General features: G+C 39.0%; 1 protein-coding gene across 6 annotated transcripts in view; it reads left to right on the forward strand.

Annotated features, from left to right (window-relative positions):
• nckap1 (NCK-associated protein 1) overlaps nucleotides 1-17,590 on the forward strand; it is a 44,840-nt gene that overhangs the window by 23,787 nt on the left and 3,463 nt on the right. For all 6 annotated transcript variants that reach the window (XM_088086566.1, XM_088086567.1, XM_088086568.1 and 3 more), the window contains 20 exons: nucleotides 375-471; nucleotides 2,226-2,332; nucleotides 2,465-2,597; nucleotides 3,305-3,386; nucleotides 3,576-3,634; nucleotides 4,853-4,998; nucleotides 5,800-5,932; nucleotides 6,070-6,189; nucleotides 7,996-8,135; nucleotides 8,866-8,997; nucleotides 9,578-9,796; nucleotides 11,039-11,169; nucleotides 11,282-11,379; nucleotides 12,063-12,156; nucleotides 12,693-12,775; nucleotides 12,895-12,975; nucleotides 13,692-13,785; nucleotides 15,179-15,295; nucleotides 16,787-16,896; nucleotides 17,467-17,556. In XM_088086566.1, the coding sequence (XP_087942692.1) occupies nucleotides 375-471; nucleotides 2,226-2,332; nucleotides 2,465-2,597; nucleotides 3,305-3,386; nucleotides 3,576-3,634; nucleotides 4,853-4,998; nucleotides 5,800-5,932; nucleotides 6,070-6,189; nucleotides 7,996-8,135; nucleotides 8,866-8,997; nucleotides 9,578-9,796; nucleotides 11,039-11,169; nucleotides 11,282-11,379; nucleotides 12,063-12,156; nucleotides 12,693-12,775; nucleotides 12,895-12,975; nucleotides 13,692-13,785; nucleotides 15,179-15,295; nucleotides 16,787-16,896; nucleotides 17,467-17,556 (2,266 nt within the window). The remainder of the gene's footprint in view (nucleotides 1-374; nucleotides 472-2,225; nucleotides 2,333-2,464; nucleotides 2,598-3,304; nucleotides 3,387-3,575; nucleotides 3,635-4,852; nucleotides 4,999-5,799; nucleotides 5,933-6,069; nucleotides 6,190-7,995; nucleotides 8,136-8,865; nucleotides 8,998-9,577; nucleotides 9,797-11,038; nucleotides 11,170-11,281; nucleotides 11,380-12,062; nucleotides 12,157-12,692; nucleotides 12,776-12,894; nucleotides 12,976-13,691; nucleotides 13,786-15,178; nucleotides 15,296-16,786; nucleotides 16,897-17,466; nucleotides 17,557-17,590) is intronic.

A 17,590-nucleotide genomic window follows, 5' to 3' on the forward strand; every position in this document is an offset into this window, starting at 1 on the left:
TTTATGATTTATTTCCCTGCCCACATCCTCTGTTTTATTCATTTATATTCCTGCTTCCCATCTGTAACCATCGGTTCAGCGCCGCTGTAGCCTTTAGTCTCTCTCTCGGGGAGTCTCACACAGAAGCATCACCTCTCTTTATCCCTCATTCGTTTTTTTTTTCTCCCTTTTTATCCTCCCCTCTGTCTCATCTCCTCTTTGATCCTCATTATTTATTCTGTCTTCCCCTTTCATCTCCGTTCTCATTCTTCTGCCGTCACTGTCGTCTGCTTTTTGTCCTTTTGCAGGATTGTCCTGAAAGTGTCAAAATACAATATAATCATGATGCTCGTGTGTTTTGACGCTCCGCTCTGACTTCCTCTGTCTCTCTGCAGAGGCTCGATGCACAGAGAGAGACGCAAGTTTCTCCGATCAGCTCTGAAGGAGCTGGCCACCGTTTTAGCCGATCAGCCTGGACTGCTAGGCCCTAAGGTAATAAAGATTAGCCCTTAGACAGCTGAATAGCACCGTGATAACAATAGATTTAAGTTTTAGAGGAGTTTTATGAGCAATTCTAAATGACCAATCTGGATAAAGCCTCTTTTCAACTGCACAGAAAACACTAACACCAGCTAACATCTGGATTTTTAATGCAGTGGGAAAGGTAACAATCGCCCTTCACACCCAAGTCAAATGACTCTGCAGTCGTCACAGATATTTATGGGCTTCTGCTCTGATCGGCATTGATCACAACATTTAAGTGAATGCGCTAATTTTAGCTCCCTAACAGACAAGCTGCTGTGACGCGTCAGCACTAATTACTGTCTGTCTCCACCTGAAGCAGAGCTCAAAGCATCGATCCAAATTAGTCTGCACTGAGTCTGAAAGAGACGATGAGTAAGTGAGAGATACATGAAGAGGAGAAACCGCTGCAGAGGTGCTAAGAGGTATAAGAAGAATAACTTAAAAAAGTCATTGGAAGATTTGGGCAGCAAATCTGGACTTTAAGTATATTTGTAAATGAAAATGCAAGAGTGGAATATGTTGATGTTGTGAATAGAAAAAGAGGGGCGGACTGAGCCAAGTAAACAGAAGAGGTGTTCAACTTCACAAGTGTCTTTTGAGCGAGTGAGTGAGTTTCTGTAGATTAGTAGGATGTGTACTTGCCCAGACTTTATTGCAGTAACTAACATATGGATAAAGTAAGCGTGTTCTGGGCACGTCCAGCTGGTAGTTTGCCCCGAGGCAGACCCAGAACACGCCGGAGGGATTATATATCTCATCCGGCCTGGGAACGCCTCGGGGTCTCCAGGAGGAAAGAGGGAAGTTTGGAGTTCTTTGTTCAGTCTGCTGGCCCCGTGCCTCAGACCAGGACAAGCAGATTGAAATTAAAAAATGCATAAACAATAAGGTTTAGGTTCAGGTTACTTTATTTGTACCCACAGGCAGTTTACAAAACCAAACCTTAACACAAACAGTCTTAAAACTCTGAATAAATAAATCATAAATACAGACTCCCAAATGATCCTGTGCAATTTTGTGCAATTCTCCTGCAGCTTGTTCACCAGAGTGACAGCAGCTGGAAAAAAACTGTTGTTATAGCGCCTGGTTTTACACCTCGGGACGAAAAACCTCTTCCCAGAGGGGACAACCTAAAAACTCAGTGCAAACAGGCACCAGTCAGCTCAACTTGACTTGAACTTGAATTTCACAATCTGCTTCAGAGAGTTCCTTTTCTTTACGGAGAAAACTGTCACACACATTACAAAAGTCTGAACACAAAATCCAGTTAAATACAAACCTGAAAAGCGTTCACATCAGATGTCCCTTTATTATGACTCAGCTCTGTTTGTTGGTGAGATCTTGTGTGGAATATTGAAACCTAACATCACAAGCAATACCACCTTAAATAATTCAGCATAACTTTTTCGGTTTATCAGGGCGGACAGATTTTACCACCTTAAAAAGCCCTGTAGGTTCCTCTATCCAGATGGAGCGCTCATAAATGTATAACAGAATGTATTTGCTAAGCCAGACTGGCTCTGTAAACATATTGCATATTTGGTTCGGAGACTGTGAGGAAGCAGCCTCTGCCAACTGCTCTCGGTAATTTATCTTGGAATTATTTATCTTGGGGAATTTTTGACATTTCCATTTCTCCCCCTTTAAAAGAAAAAAAAACAAATCTGTTTTTCTCTTCTTTCTCCTCCATGTTTCTTCATTTCTGCCTCTTTGGGTCCCACTAGGCGCTGTTCGTGTTCATGGCGCTGTCGTTTGCCCGTGACGAGATCATCTGGCTGCTCCGACACGCCGACAACATCCAGAAGAAAAGCACAGATGACTTCATAGACAAGTGCGCAAAACATACACACATGCATGAACACACACAATCATGGCGTCCTTGGCTTGTGTTGCTTTAGTCTCAGGTCCGCTGATGTGTGTGTGCGTGTGTGTGTGTGTGTGTGTGTTTGTGTGTGTTTTACAGACACATAGCAGAGCTGATCTTCTACATGGAGGAGCTCAGAGCTCACGTCAGGAAGTACGGTCCCGTGATGCAGCGATACTACGTCCAGTACCTGTCTGGTTTTGATGCTGTGGTGCTGAATGAGCTGGTGCAGGTACGAACGCGCAGAGCTCACAAGATGAGCACACACAAACACGCTTCAGGTTTCCCATGGTCATGAAATTCCTGGAAAAGTTATAAAATTAAGAAAAACAGTTTTTCAGTCCTGGAAATGGTTTGGAATTAACAGAATGTTTTGGAAACATATTGAATTAGTAATAATAATAATATTAATAAACTTCATTTGTATATCGCCTTTCATACAAGAAATGCAGCCCAACGTGCTTTACAGGACAGAAATTACAGGCACCAAGTGCCTCACATGAATAAAAGCCACTTGATAATACTAGTAACTGGTAAATTTATTGAACAATTTATTACAATCAATGCATTATGGCTGTATCACCATATGAGCCTTCCCATATTCAACTACATGAATAAAGTCGTAGAAATTAGACAAAATGTTATTGAAAACTTCTGGAAAAGTTTTGAAAATGCATCAATAAAAATGTGTGGGAACCCAGACTCTCAAACCCTTAATTTAAAGTCAGCTGTCTTAATGCTTGTCTTAATTAAAAGGTAAAAATATCGGAAGTTACGGTCCAAAAGTTACTATACAGAGCGTGGTCTTATTTTCCATCAATGGTTGAACTCTGCAGCGATGAAATGGCACATATTGGCTTTGAATGAAAGCTGTTGTGGTTTTTTTTCACACTGCGGTTGATTTTCTAACTAGTTTTCTGTCCTGTTTTTATCTCGTAGAACCTGTCTGTGTGTCCAGAGGACGAGTCCATAATCATGTCTTCATTTGTCAACACGATGACCTCTCTCAGTGTCAAACAAGGTAAACTATTACTTCTTCAAAACAAAGAGGAGTGAAAACAGGAGCAGTAGCACAAACACAGCGGCGTTATCGATGGTAGTAGATTCGGCAGTAGTGCTCATGGTGCAGGTAACTGCCGTGATATTTGTTACCAAAAGATTCAGTGATAATGTTTGATTTTGAGTGACTTGTCGTGCTTTTGTTTTTCAGTGGAGGATGGCGAGGTGTTTGACTTCAGAGGAATGAGGCTGGACTGGTTCAGACTGCAGGTGTGCACACAAATCTATCGCTTTAATTATTCAGGAACGTTTATCTAAAGCTCGGGGCTGCGTCCCTCTCAGGGGAGTGTTAGTTTCAGGAGTCCTGAGCGCAGTTTGTATTTTCCACTAACTGTTTTTAATTGTGCTACTTTGTGTAATGGAGCGGAAAAGGAAAGAACGGCACTGACAAGGCAAGTTTATTTATGTAGAAAATTTCAGCAACAAGTCAATTCAGAGTGCTCCACGTGAAATGTCAAAAGCATCGAAACGTAGAAAGAAGCTAATTATAAAAAGGCATTTAAATACAATTAAAAATGTAATTAAAGAGCTGGAGAACAGACAATAACAGCAAGCTTAAAAAGTACTAAGAGCAGTATAAATTACAATAGTAAAAATCGCAATGAAAGAAAAATAAGTAATGATTTAACCCTGTGAAACCTGGATCGACATCACCAACAGTTTTACAAATTGTAAGAAATTAGTAGATTTAGAATTTTATTTCATTTTTAAACAAGGAAAACAGAAATACAGAAAGAAACTATATTTATAGTTTGAAAGTTATCATGAAATTGTTCTACTGGACTATTATTTTTACTGAAGCACTTTTTCAAAGTCATTTAAATTGTATTTTCTAATTTTTAGGTAATTTTCTTGTTCTTTTCACATTTATTTTGCTAATTTTTTGCTTATTTCTTTTTAAGTTGCTCATTTCTTTTACTCCTTATTTTTAAAAGCAATCAAACTGATTTGTTCAGGTTTCAAAGGGTTAATTAAAGGCAGCAGCAAACAGAAAAACTTCAGACTTCGTGTAAAGCAACTGAAAGTTGTAGCGGACCTGCAGTTTTCTGGAAGGTTTTGTATGTATTTATTTATTTATTTTTTAAAATCTCAGATATGTGGTGCATAAAAACTAAACACCGCTCCCTCTAATTCGTCTTGACTCAGAAGACAAAGCAGGACTGTCCCAAAAGACCCGAGAAGTTTCGACGGTTCTCACCGTAGCAGAACGTCAGAAACGTATTTGGGCTCTAAAACATTCAGTGCTTCATAAAACAACAGTCGTGTTTTTGGAAATCCACGCTGATAGACAGGAAGTCAGTGTAAAGACCTCAGGACTGAAGTCATGTGGTCGAGTTTTTTTCTCTCAGCTCGGGCTCGAGCGCTGCCGATAAATACAAAAATAAATCTGTAATTTCATATTTTTTCCGACTGTTTTTCCCACCGTAGGCCTACACCAGTGTCTCTAAAGCCAGTCTCGGAATCGCCGATCACAAGGAGCTCGGCAAAATGATGAACACCATCATCTTCCACACAAAGATGGTGGACTCTCTGGTGGAGATGCTGGTGGAGACGTCCGACCTGTCCATTTTCTGGTGAGACACACTTCACAACGGAGACAAAATCCCTCCAAAGAGAGACATACTGGTTACATCACCTTAACACTCTCATTCCTGATGGGCTGAAAAGGAGAATTCATTCACGTGTTTTATATAAATCACTTTTTTAAAAATTAATCTAGTATACATATTATTATTATTGTAGTGATTATTATTAAGTTTATTTTTTTATTTATTTATCATAATTATTTTATCATGATTTAAATACCTATGAATTGACAAATTACTGTGATTCTTGATAAAATATTGACTTTCCCTGCTGGGATGCACCGTATATATTTTAGTGTGATAAATTAAAATATATATATATATATATATATATATATATATATATATATACATATATATATATATATATATATATATATACAAACATCTGGCCTTTTATAGTTGGAGTGCTGTCCTTATCTTGACTGCATTGAAACACACACTTCTGACATTTAATGTGTTAGACTTAAAAGGTTTATTTGTTCATGACTGAACAACAACAACAAAAGAATCCAGAATTTTGCAGCTGACAGTAAGAAACCCCTGTAGGCTCATAAGGAATCTCACCTCAGTAAAGATGATAAACAAATACAAAAAAACATGTAAAAATGTAAACAAAACAAGCAAAGAAGTAACGTAAATAAACAAAAAACAGTTTTAAAAACGAAATACTGAAGTGTGTGTATGTCCCTCATTTCATCTATCTCCTTCTGTATTTTTCTCGCCTGTGTGTGTGTGTGTGTGTGTGTGTGTGTGTGTGTGTGTGTGTGTGTGTGTGCGTGTGCGCAGCTTCTACAGCCGTGCGTTTGAAAAAATGTTCCAGCAGTGCTTGGAGCTTCCCTCCCAGAGCCGACACTCCATCTGCTTCCCTCTGCTCTGCACACACTTCATGTCCTGCACACACGAGCTCTGTCCCGAGGAGGTAAACACACATTCACTCAGACGAGACACGTGTGAAACATTCACAGGAACAGTTGCCGCTCGGTAATCGCTGTTACATTATGTTGATAACACTAACGATTCTCCGTTGTGTGTGTTTTTCTTTTCCTCCGTTCACAGCGTCACCACATAGGAGATCGAAGCCTGTCGCTGTGTAACATGTTTCTGGATGAGATGGCCAAACAGGCCAGAAACCTGATCACTGACATCTGCACCGAGCAATGCACACTCAGCGACCAGGTGGGAGCGCACGCACATACACACACACACACACACACACACACACACACACACACACACACACACACACACACACAAAAGCACCAAATTAAAGAAACAGTTTGATATTTTAGGAGATAAACGCTTGTGTTTTCTTGCCAAGACTTAAGCTCTCAGCGCGTGGGGCTGGTACAGGGCTGCCGTTTGGAAGTTGGAGATTCAAATCATCATTTGGAGACTCCTCAGTTTCCTGCCGTTTACACGGCAACTGTTCTTGCAGGAAACATTAAACTGGTTGGCGGTTTGGCCTTTAATTCACACGACAATGTCGTTAAGGGGCTTTAAAACGCAAACTTTTGAAACCAGGTTTCAGAGTGTAATCTTTTGGAAACATCACCGCTTCTGCCGTCTAATTTAGCAACTTGCGGATCCTGTGAGAACGGAGACGCCACGGCCACACGTCGAGCATGACGTGTTGTTCTTCTGTGGTGTGTCATTACAAAGTTACACTGTAGTTGTAGTAGTTTACTCCGAACGTGAAAAAACGTGCAAAAAAAAGACAATCATAAAGTAAAAAGTAAAAAATACATTACAAAAGAAGACATGAAAAATGTAAACACTTACTGGCCCGGCGTGCATACTACAGCTTTTTCACTTGTCTTTACGACGTGTACGTGAGCACCGTTTTCACAGTGTTATCGTATGAGTGTGGATGTTTTTTTAAAATGCAAAAGAAAGACTTTTGTCCATTTGTGACCTGAGATTACTTAAAGTCAAGCAGTAGTTTTTTTTGCTTGTCAGCGTGCTGTGCAGTGTACTTCTGGGGATGTTTTCATTTCTTAATTACCTTAAAATCCATCATTTTAAATATGTAGTTATGATAATTATTTAGTTTTCCCATAGATTTTTCTTTTTTCCTAGACATTTCTCCTTTTATATGTCTTAAGTCTACAGATGTCTTGAAATTTTTCATTTCTTTCCAAGCTGCTTATTGTCTATTTCTCCATGGTTTTTTGAAGAGTTCGAAGGTTTAAATAGTTGTGAAACATTTAAAATTGCTGCAAAAAAGTGATGTCATTCCAGGTTTCATAGGGTTAAGATCACAAATTAACATGTTACATTTTGTCTGTTAAATCTGCACAAAATTCAAAGTGTAAAAAAGACTGAGCCAGGCAGCCAGCGGACACTGAATATTTCTTGGCTGGGACCTGTAACGTTTTGGGAGAGTTGTGTTGGTCGAAGAAGAGAGTGGATTCGATTTTTTCCTCTTTGCCAAAAAGGAAAAAAGTGACAAACAATTCCTTTAAGAATGAACACGACAAGTCCTGATGTTTGAGAGCTAAATACAAATTCATCCCAAAATAACGCCTGTTTGGTCTGGTCAGATTTGGAAGCAGATTTTCAAACATTTTACGGATTATCTCAAAGAAAAAGCAAAGTCAGCGTTATTAACGGCTTCTTTAAAATCGTGCCAAAGAACCAACAAAGTCCTAAAAGTTTTCCTCTGCTGACAAACTTTCTGATGTCACAAGATGGCCGAGCAGCAAGCCAGAAACAACTGTCCATTTGCAAAATATTCCACGCTGTCACGTTAATGTTGTGAGTCCTCTCTTGATGCATGTTTCTAAAAGCTTCTTAAATAGATCTCTGTCAGTCTGCTTATTATTTTTTTAAAAAGCTACAGTTGTAAGAACATCAGCCAGGCCGTGAATAATCGCTCTGCCTCCATCTGTCTCTCCTTCCCCTCCATCTCTTGTTTGTCCCTGCCCGTCTCTTTCTTTCCCTCTCCGCCGTCTGGCTAATCTTCTCCTGCTTTCCTCTCCGTAGCTGCTTCCTAAACACTGTGCGAAAACCATCAGCCAGGCCGTCAACAAGAAGAGCAAGAAGGCGACGGGGAAGAAGGGCGAGCCGGAGAGAGAGAAACCGGGAGTGGAGAGCATGAGGAAGAACAGGCTACTGGTCACCAAGTCAGTGGAAAAATCACTCCATCTCCTTTCTCTTCTTTCTTTTTTCCATCTCGCTCTTTTTGTCTTTTTGTCTCTGTATGTTCCTGTTAATGTCAATGTCAATTTTTATTTCATAAAGCACATTTAAAACAACCATCGTTGACCAAAGTGCTGAACAGTCATAAAAAACAAGGTACAAAAACAACTAAAACAAGTAAAACATGAAAAAAAGTACTAAATAAAATACAAGAGATACAGCACGAGACTCTAAGTCGAGGTTCCTCGGCTCAGTGAATAAAGATGGTTCATCAGCAGCGACGTTTCTAAGGACTGAGCAGTAACTCTGCTGACTCTGTCATAATGATTAATGTTAGATTAATAGCCTCATTTTATTAATATTTTATTATTATTCCAATTAAGGCCATAAAACATCTGTCTTTATTCACGCAGTAGTGATGATAGCAGTGATATTTAGCTGTTTAATTTGAATAATTGATTGTTTTATACTGACCTAATCGAACTATAACTGTAGCTCTACTGAACTGTGCATGTAAACAGCGTGCTGACAGAAAATGTCTTATTTACGGGAAAAATAGAAACCCCTCATCCATACCTCCTCTATTTTTAGTATTCTTGTTTTGTTCAACTTTATTTACTGTATTCTGCTGCTGTAAAGACACAGATTATTAAAAGTTCAATCATAATTTAATGAGTTTTCTCATTGATGTTGTTGTTTGTTTTTTCCCTCCAGTCTGGATAAACTCCACACAGCGTTATCTGAACTCTGCTTCTCCATCAACTACGTTCCCAACCTGGCGGTGTGGGAGCACACGTTCACGCCCAGAGAGTACCTCACCTCGCACCTGGAGATCCGATTCACCAAGTAAACACACGCAGACGAAACACACACTCGCTAACTGCTAAAGCTTATTTTCAGATACAGAACAGGCAGCTTTTTTAAATTGATTTAATTCCCGACATTAAGACTCCAGTGAATAGAAAAAAGCATCGATTTTTACATTGTCATCATTACAGGAAGCCTTCAGTAAACAGTGCGAAGGTCAGAGTCGTCACTTTAAACATCTTAAAAAGCATTTTAATTGAGCATGTTGGACATAATTGATTGGAAAATAAATAAAAGCCTAAAAGAGGTTTATAACTTCAAGTAAGAGGAAACTGTTTTGTTTTTCTTGTTAATGTCAAGAGGGATATGATTTGAAATTGGGTTGTTCAAGGTAATAGATGTATTTGAATTTAAACAGTTTGTCCTCTGCAGGTTGTTCATCCTGGAGTTTGCGTTTTTAACGTGTATTTACTGAATTGACCTTCATGTTAACATGTCTTTTATAATAATAATCTTAATTTTATAGCACATTTCAATCTTAAGCACAGTGCTTCACAAATTTAAAAAGATAAAAGAATAAAAACAAACGAATCTCTGTGTTGACTCGCTCTGTCTGCAGGTCTATAGTGGGGATGACCATGTACAACCAGGCTACTCAGGAGATAGCCAAGCCCAGCGAGCTGCTGACCAGCGTCCGCGCCTACATGACGGTGCTTCAGTCCATAGAGAACTACGTCACCATCGACATCACCCGGGTCTTCAACAACGTGCTCCTGCAGCAGACGCAGCACCTGGACAGCCACGGGGAGCCCACCATCACCAGTCTCTACACAAACTGGTACGTTTGCTCCAGCTCTCTGTGTTTAACATTATGCAGATAAAATATCTACAAAAACATCATGATTTGAATTGTAAAACATAACTAAGGAGAAACGGATGAACTATGTGCCATTTTATAAAAACAAACATGAAATTTTGGGCTGTGTTTGTGCAGGCTGTGCCCGTATTAAATCTGTAATCTAATATTGTAGTTAAACATTTCTTCCTCGGAGTCTGTGTCAACAGATTGTCAGTTGTTTTATCACAAGCACTAATGAAGAAAATCCTCTAATTTTATAATGTAGTACACTACAGAAAAAGATCCTTTTTATATTTTATAAGCTCATGACTGTAAGGCTCGGCAACATTAAGATTTTAAATCATATTGAGATACAAGACTATATGTTGTCTGAGATATTGGATGTTGTTATATCTTATAGATGGAGTAAGTGGTGTTTTTTCCTGATTTTGAAGGTAGTACTACAGTAAAGTGATGTACTTTTCTCAACTTATCAGACAGTTCTGCTTGTTTTAATACTTGCCTTTGCCCTCTTAGTCATTACATCTGAATCACTAATGATTATAGATCAAAAAGGGAATCGTGTTAATATTTTTCAAAGTACCCAATAATATAATATTGTCGCATCAAAGAGGGAATTTGGTATTAAAAAACCGTAATGTTTGATTATATCCGCCAAACGTGCTGGCATTCACTTTGGAATTTGTAATTTGTATAAACCTCACTTTCACCATGCAGTCAGGGAAATGAAGGCTCCATTTATAGCAAAATATAAGTTTAATAGTAATTTTGCAGCCATTATTTTTGTCATGGGTAGCTATCCCCAGTTTTACAGTCACTATCCTCAGCAGCAGACATTGCAGATGGTGGAACAAGTGAAGTAACTGTGGAAAAGAAAACCCAGTGATTCCCGTGTTGTTGGTAGTTGCTTGATTCTGAAAAAATAATCAGCGGTGCCAACAATAATGACACCAGGAAACAGGAGGGAGGGAAAGCCTTGAAAAGTTGGTTTTTTTTCTAGTAAAAAAACAAAAAAACAATCATCTTTGGTGCATCACTGCAGGCAAACTCTGAGCTGAAAAACGTAGTTACTGATAAATTTACAAGATTCATTTGTGGTGTTTAAAATACTGTAATACCAGTGCTGTGTGTGTGTGTGTGTGTGTGTGTGTGTGTGTGTGTGTGTGTGTGTGTGTGTGTGTGTGTGTGTGTGTGTGTGTGTGTGTGTGTGTGTGTGTGTAGGTACCTGGAGACGTTGCTCCGTCAGGTCAGCAACGGACACATCGCCTACTTTCCCGCCATGAAGGCCTTCGTCAACCTGCCCACAGAGAACGAGCTGACTTTCAACGCTGAGGAATACTCCGACATCTCCGGTACAAACCTGCACACACTGACTGTTTTCTCTTAATATTGCCGCTGACGAATTTCGGTTTGACGTGTTTTAGATCTCTGCGTAACTGTCGTCGTGTGTGTGTGTTTTCACAGAGATGCGTTCGCTGTCGGAGCTGCTGGGGCCGTACGGTATGAAGTTCCTCAGTGAGAGTCTGATGTGGCACATCTCGTCACAGGTCGCTGAGCTGAAGGTAGATACACACACAAATACAGAAACATACTCATACACACAGAAGACGCTCTTAACCTGTATTACAGAAATCACTGTAGACATAATGCATTATTGAGTTCTGTGTGATAAATGTTTTTAATGCAGTTTTTGTGCAGGATATAATAATAATTTATATATACATAGCCGCATCAAATCCATATGTTGTCATATGTTTAGCAAATTTTGGGTGTATTGATACTCCAGAAGGAAAATTAACCTTTTGTGTAACCCTCTCCTCCTCGGGTTGCTCAGAATGGCTCAGTCATACAATTAAAGAAATAAAAATAAAATAAAAATAAAAATACCGAAATAAGTTAAAGATCATAATCATAAAAAATAAATAAATAAAGTAATTGAGGTTTTTCTTTTTCTTTACTGCTTTTAAATGATGATAACTGCTGATCTTTTCTGGTTCTGAGGTTGCTTTTTTATTCAGAAGTGTATCAATATGTGCATCATTGATGAGCTGCAATAAAGTGAAATTACGAAACATTACAACTGAATACGTATACAACAAATTAGATTTTTAAAATTCTGAATAACAATCCCAACACTAAGCTGAACATCTTTTTAAAAAATAGGAATTGAATGGAGGTAATTCTGCTGTATGAACATAAACAGACTGACTGTGAGCTCACTGTTTGCACTTTCGTCTCCGTGCAGAAACTGGTGGTAGAAAACATGGAGGTGTTGACCCAGATGAGGACGAGCTTTGACAAACCGGACCACATGGCCGCTCTCTTCAAGAAACTCACCTGTAATCACACACACACCTGCACACACACATGCACAGTACAGTTTAACACAACTGGTAAATTCAGATTTGATACTTGAGACTAAATACCTTCTTTCTGCCGGGTGCGGAGCTCTTTTCAGGAGATATTTTGTGTGTTTGACAGCTTGTGTTTCATTCACACTCCCAAAAGAATCACACTCTGCTGTTTGCAGACAGTCTGCGGTCCTGACTGGTTTCATCTCTGTGTAAATCTAACCAGCTTTGCTTTAAGAAACCATGTCTGTATTTTCTTGTATTCTTCAATAGTTTCTTAACACGTGTACTCAAAATCATATCAATAGTGGCTAAGCAGACTCGACTGAAAGGCAATTAAAAGTCGATGCAAACACTATAAGCACAACAAAAGCCTAACAAAATAAAACTTACAAAGCAGCAAATTAAGTCTCTGAACTACTGAATTACTATTGATTATTGTGATATATGATGTTGTTTACTGATTGACCAACCAGTTTGTCAGACTGAGAATTGAACCTTAGCTGAATTTCTTGTTTTTGCAGCTGTGGACAGTGTGTTGAAGAGAATGACCATCATTGGAGTCATTTTGTCCTTCCGCTCGCTGGCTCAGGAGGCTCTTAGAGATGTAAGACACATTTCTCTACCATTAACGTCACATTTTTTAAATGTTTTCTTAAATATTTCTTGCAGAGCACTGATGCTGATCACTTTCTTACCAGACTGACTGTGTCTCTGTGTCTGCAGGTGTTATCCTGTCACATTCCTTTCCTGGTCAGTTCAGTGGAGGATTTCAAGGACCACATTCCCAGAGAGACGGACATGAAGGTAAAAACACATTTCCGGATACATAAAGATGAAATAACCGCTTAATTAGGAGTGGGCGATATATTGAATTTACTCGATGTATCACAGCTTGTTTCACATGTGATATATATATATAAAACAACTATATTGTGAACAGTGTATAATAGTCACATTGTTTTTGAAAGTCGCCAGCTTTTTAGTTCTCTCGCTCTGCTCCGCGGCTCTCTGCCTCTCACAGACACACACACAAAGCAGGGCTTTTGCAGAGCTCCAGACGGTCACTATATAGTCATATTTTATAACCATGTAGTACTACTGCAATTTGCAAATACTGTTAATAAATGAAGTGGGGAGCTGTTAGTTTGTTTCTAGCTTACAGAGAATAAATCAGCATGTTTAATGGCGCCGTGGTAACAGTCTAACTGAAAGAGTGGTAGTGGCAGTAGTGTGAGCAGGGAAGGCATGTGTGTGTATCTGCAGAGCTCTGATCGCAACGGTCACATTATGTGACCACGGAGCCTCAGTGCGACTTGGAAATATTAGTAATAAATGAGCTGATACAGCCTTAAAATATCGCGTTATTAAATGAAACAAGCAAAAGACACCACTGAAGATGTACTTGATTCTGTAACTTTTTCACAGTAGCATTCACGGCAATGCTTTGATTTGATTGCTAAAAAGCAAATTTTCCAGAAAATATGTGTGAAAGATGCTTATGAATGTTCGTCTGTTTCCAGGTGGCCATGAACGTCTACGAGCTGTCGTCGGCTGCAGGTTTACCCTGTGAGATCGACCCGGCTCTGGTGGTGGCTCTGTCCTCACAGAAAAGTGGTGAGACGCAAACACACACACACACACACGCACACACGCATAAATCCAAAACGACTCTGAATGTGTGTGTGTAGCTGATCTGACAGCAGTGCAGCACGTCGTGACACTCGGGGTGACCTGTAGCTCTGTGGCCTTTTGCTGCATGTCAGCACCTCCCACCTTCCCTGTCCATCTAACCGTCCTGTCATTAAAGGCAAAAATGAAACATATTTTAAAAAGAAGCAATGAGAGCAATCATAACGGGTCAGACCTTTTAACATTTCCAAATCACTTTCACTGTGGCTCAAATCTGGATTGAGTGCCGTCTGATTTAAGGAAAAGCTCCAGCAGCACGAGACAGAGAGGAAGATTAAATGCACGTCCTTGACCACCTTTTGAAATGACTGTAATAACTTTATTATCTCAACCATCACCTCTTATATACAAATGAGTTTAACAAAGTAGGAAATGCTGAGCAAGACAATTTTGGGTACTGAGGAGATACTTTTTTTCATATCTGATGAATCCATAAAAAAAAAAAATTTACGTTCGCTGTGCGACCTGGGCAAAAGAGGATATCCAACAAAATGCTTTACATTCAGCACGTGAACAAAAACGATTAAAAAGTTTCCCAATCTAATCCAGGGTCTCCACTTTCATGGAAAACCCAGAAAAGTCAGAATTTTACAATCTCATTTTCTAGACCTGGAAAAAGATTTTGAATTAGTTAAAAAAAAAAAAGTCTTTGAAGGTTTTTGAAAAGTCATTTAGTTATATGAATTGCTACAGTATTCTTCTGTAGATAACCTTCAACATCCAGTTCTAAGGCTGAAAACGAGTAAATCTGCAGTCTGATATTTGTTTTTAAGATTTGCATCCAGAAGTGAGTTTTTAATCAAATGCATTGAGAATGAATTTGTGATATAATCATTTATGTTTTCCCTCATGCCTGGAAGTCAGTCCCAGACTGATATATATTGTGTTTGTATGACTGTGCTCGTAGTTTGAAGTATTAGAATTCAATATGAACAAAACCAACTATTCGAGATTTGAAAAGGCTGCTGATTAATTTTCATTCAGTAATAAACGGTAAAGTGAAGTATTGAAATTTTGTCTGTGAAAATGTTTGGGAACCCTGTTAATGTCCTGTGCTTCAGTGCTTGTGTATCATCAGATATTGTGAATTTTTTGTTAAAATGTGAAAAAGAGGCTTTGAGAGAGCAGAAAACACTCCTCGCTATGAGAGTTTTTCACGCTGTTCTTCTTCTCTCACTCTGCTCACTCCGTAAGCGTCTGAATAAAGCTGCGAGGAACATTAAATTCTTCCTTCTAAAAGTGGAAAATTCACCACTTTAACAGCTCGATTACGTTTGTTTCACGCTCCATGTCTGAAAAAGGCTTTGTTTCTGTGCAGAGAACATCAGTCCAGAGGAGGAGTATAAGATCGCCTGCCTGCTGATGGTGTTCGTGGCCGTTTCTTTGCCAACGCTGGCCAGCAACGTGATGTCACAGTACAGCCCCGCCATCGAAGGTAGGACGCCATGCAGCACAAAAACGAGAAAACATGTTAACCTTTTAAAAGATAAAACATTACGTTTTCTTGTGCTTTCAGACACCTTCACGAGTATTTATACTTTTGAAATCTGAGCAAATTGTTGTGGGTTTTTTTTTTGTTTTTTGGTTGTTGAGGAAAGAGGCAATGAGCAACTGCAAAAACTGGTCAGCAAATTGCAAGAAATTGGTTGCTTTGAAAAAAAACAATTAAATGAGATAGTCCAAATTTAAAAAACAACTATATATATATTAATGATCATAATTATATGTTTAAATTTATTTTATTAAAAAAATGTTCAGCTCATTCTTTTTTTAAATTATTATTATTTTTCATTTTTCCCTTTATTTCTTAGTTTGTTTTTTTGCGAACTTTTAGGTATTTTTGTACTTTTTGCATTTTTTTGCTACTTTTTGGGTTCTTTCCCCTTAAGTTGCTCGTTGCTCTTTTTCCCATATTTTTGAAAGTAATCGAGGCACTTTGCTCAGGTTTCAGAGGGTTAAACTAAAGTATATTTGTGCTGCAAAAAGCTTAACCTAATTTTCCATGATTGTATTTTGCCTACAGTTTTAACCTTTAATTATCCTTCTTTGGCACATAATGGAAATAACAAGTTCTAATTTGTGGTGCAGAACCAGTGTAGAGCCAGAGAGCAGTGCAGGAGAAAATACTACACACTGTGTGAAACGATAATTTACTGCACCAGCGGCATGAGACTGCTCAGCATGTAAATGAGCTCGACCTGGTGCCCTCCGATTGATTCATTTCTGTGCACAAGAGCCATATCATCATCTTCATTATGTACACTTTCCTGAATTATTAGATGATATTTTTTCTCTCTTTACAGTTTATCCATAGTGACCTTTTCAATCTTATTTGTTGCATTAATTTAAGTAAAAATATTTATTCAGTGAAATAAGCCTGTTGTGAAGCGCAGCAGAGACGCTGATGTGGTTAAATGAGGCTTTTGATAACGCATCAAACAGATTTGTCACTCAAGGGTGAATTATAAAGACATTTCCTCTTAACAACCTTGAAATGAGAGGCGCCATTGTTAATAAGGGACATTTGAAAATGATAATGAGTTGTAATGGGCTCCACCATTGTTAGTATGCAGACCACATATCGGCCGGCAATTGGTTTTCCGACAGCAGATCTGGAAGCGTGGCGCCGGCTCAGCCACACCAACCATTTTGTGAACTTAGAATTACACATTTCATATTCACACATTTCTTATGCGTCTCACATACACACTTAATGGCGTTCATCTGCATAAAATAAAAAAAAAAAAAAGAAATCCATATTTCCCCGCCGGGCTGATGGTTCCAGTTTTTGTATTCTGCAGAATCTGTCTGCTGAGGAAGTCTTAAAGAGCCACACATGTCAGAAATTAAAGCGGACTTAATTGATTTTAAATACAGATGCGGTCTGGTTCGGTCTCTAACGGCGTGTGTTTGCTGCCCCCTGCAGGTCACTGTAACAACATCCACTGCCTGGCCAAAGCCATCAACCAGATCGCTGCTGCTCTCTTCACCATCCACAAGGGGAGCATAGAGGACCGCCTCAAAGAGTTCCTGGCTGTAAGACCATTTCACTTTTTCACATTTTATCACCAACGTAGAAATTCAGTCATTTATAGACATTTCCTGCATGGAGTCACGTCTGAGATCGATATTCAGGGAAATCCAATTTTTTACCTCAAAACCAAAGGTTCCCATGGTCATGGAAAACCTGGAAAAGTTGTTTCAGCCTGGAGTAATCTTACTAGAGTAATCTTTCATGGAATAACCTCCCACATAATGTAACATAACGGCACATTGACCCTTTAATACCTGAGCAAACTGGCTTGATTACTGTCATAAACGTGGGAGGACAGTGAGCAACTCCACAAGAAACGGCCCAAAAACATAGCAAGAAATTAGTAAAATGTTACAAGAAAATTGCCTGAAAATAAACAAAGAAGAAAAGTAAAAACAACAACAGGTGAGTTTCTGATTAGGGCCTTAAAGGTTTTTTCCCTACAATGAATATTTCAACAATTGTCAAACTTGTGTTGAGTCAGAGGACCGCAGAAGTCTTATCAAGATCATTAACCCTTTGAAACCTGTGCAAAAGGGCTTAATTTCCTGAGCAAACGTGTCTCTGTGCAGCTGGCTTCATCCAGCCTGTTGAAGATCGGCCAGGAGACGGACAAGATGACGACACGTAACAGAGAGTCTGTCTACCTGCTGCTGGACATGGTGAGAGAGCATGGCTAAAACTGGGTACACACTG

The sequence above is a fragment of the Plectropomus leopardus genome, chromosome 13 (assembly GCF_026936395.1).
Source record: "Plectropomus leopardus strain MGB_pleo_1.0 chromosome 13, ASM2693639v1, whole genome shotgun sequence".
Taxonomy (NCBI): Eukaryota; Metazoa; Chordata; class Actinopteri; order Perciformes; family Serranidae; genus Plectropomus; species Plectropomus leopardus.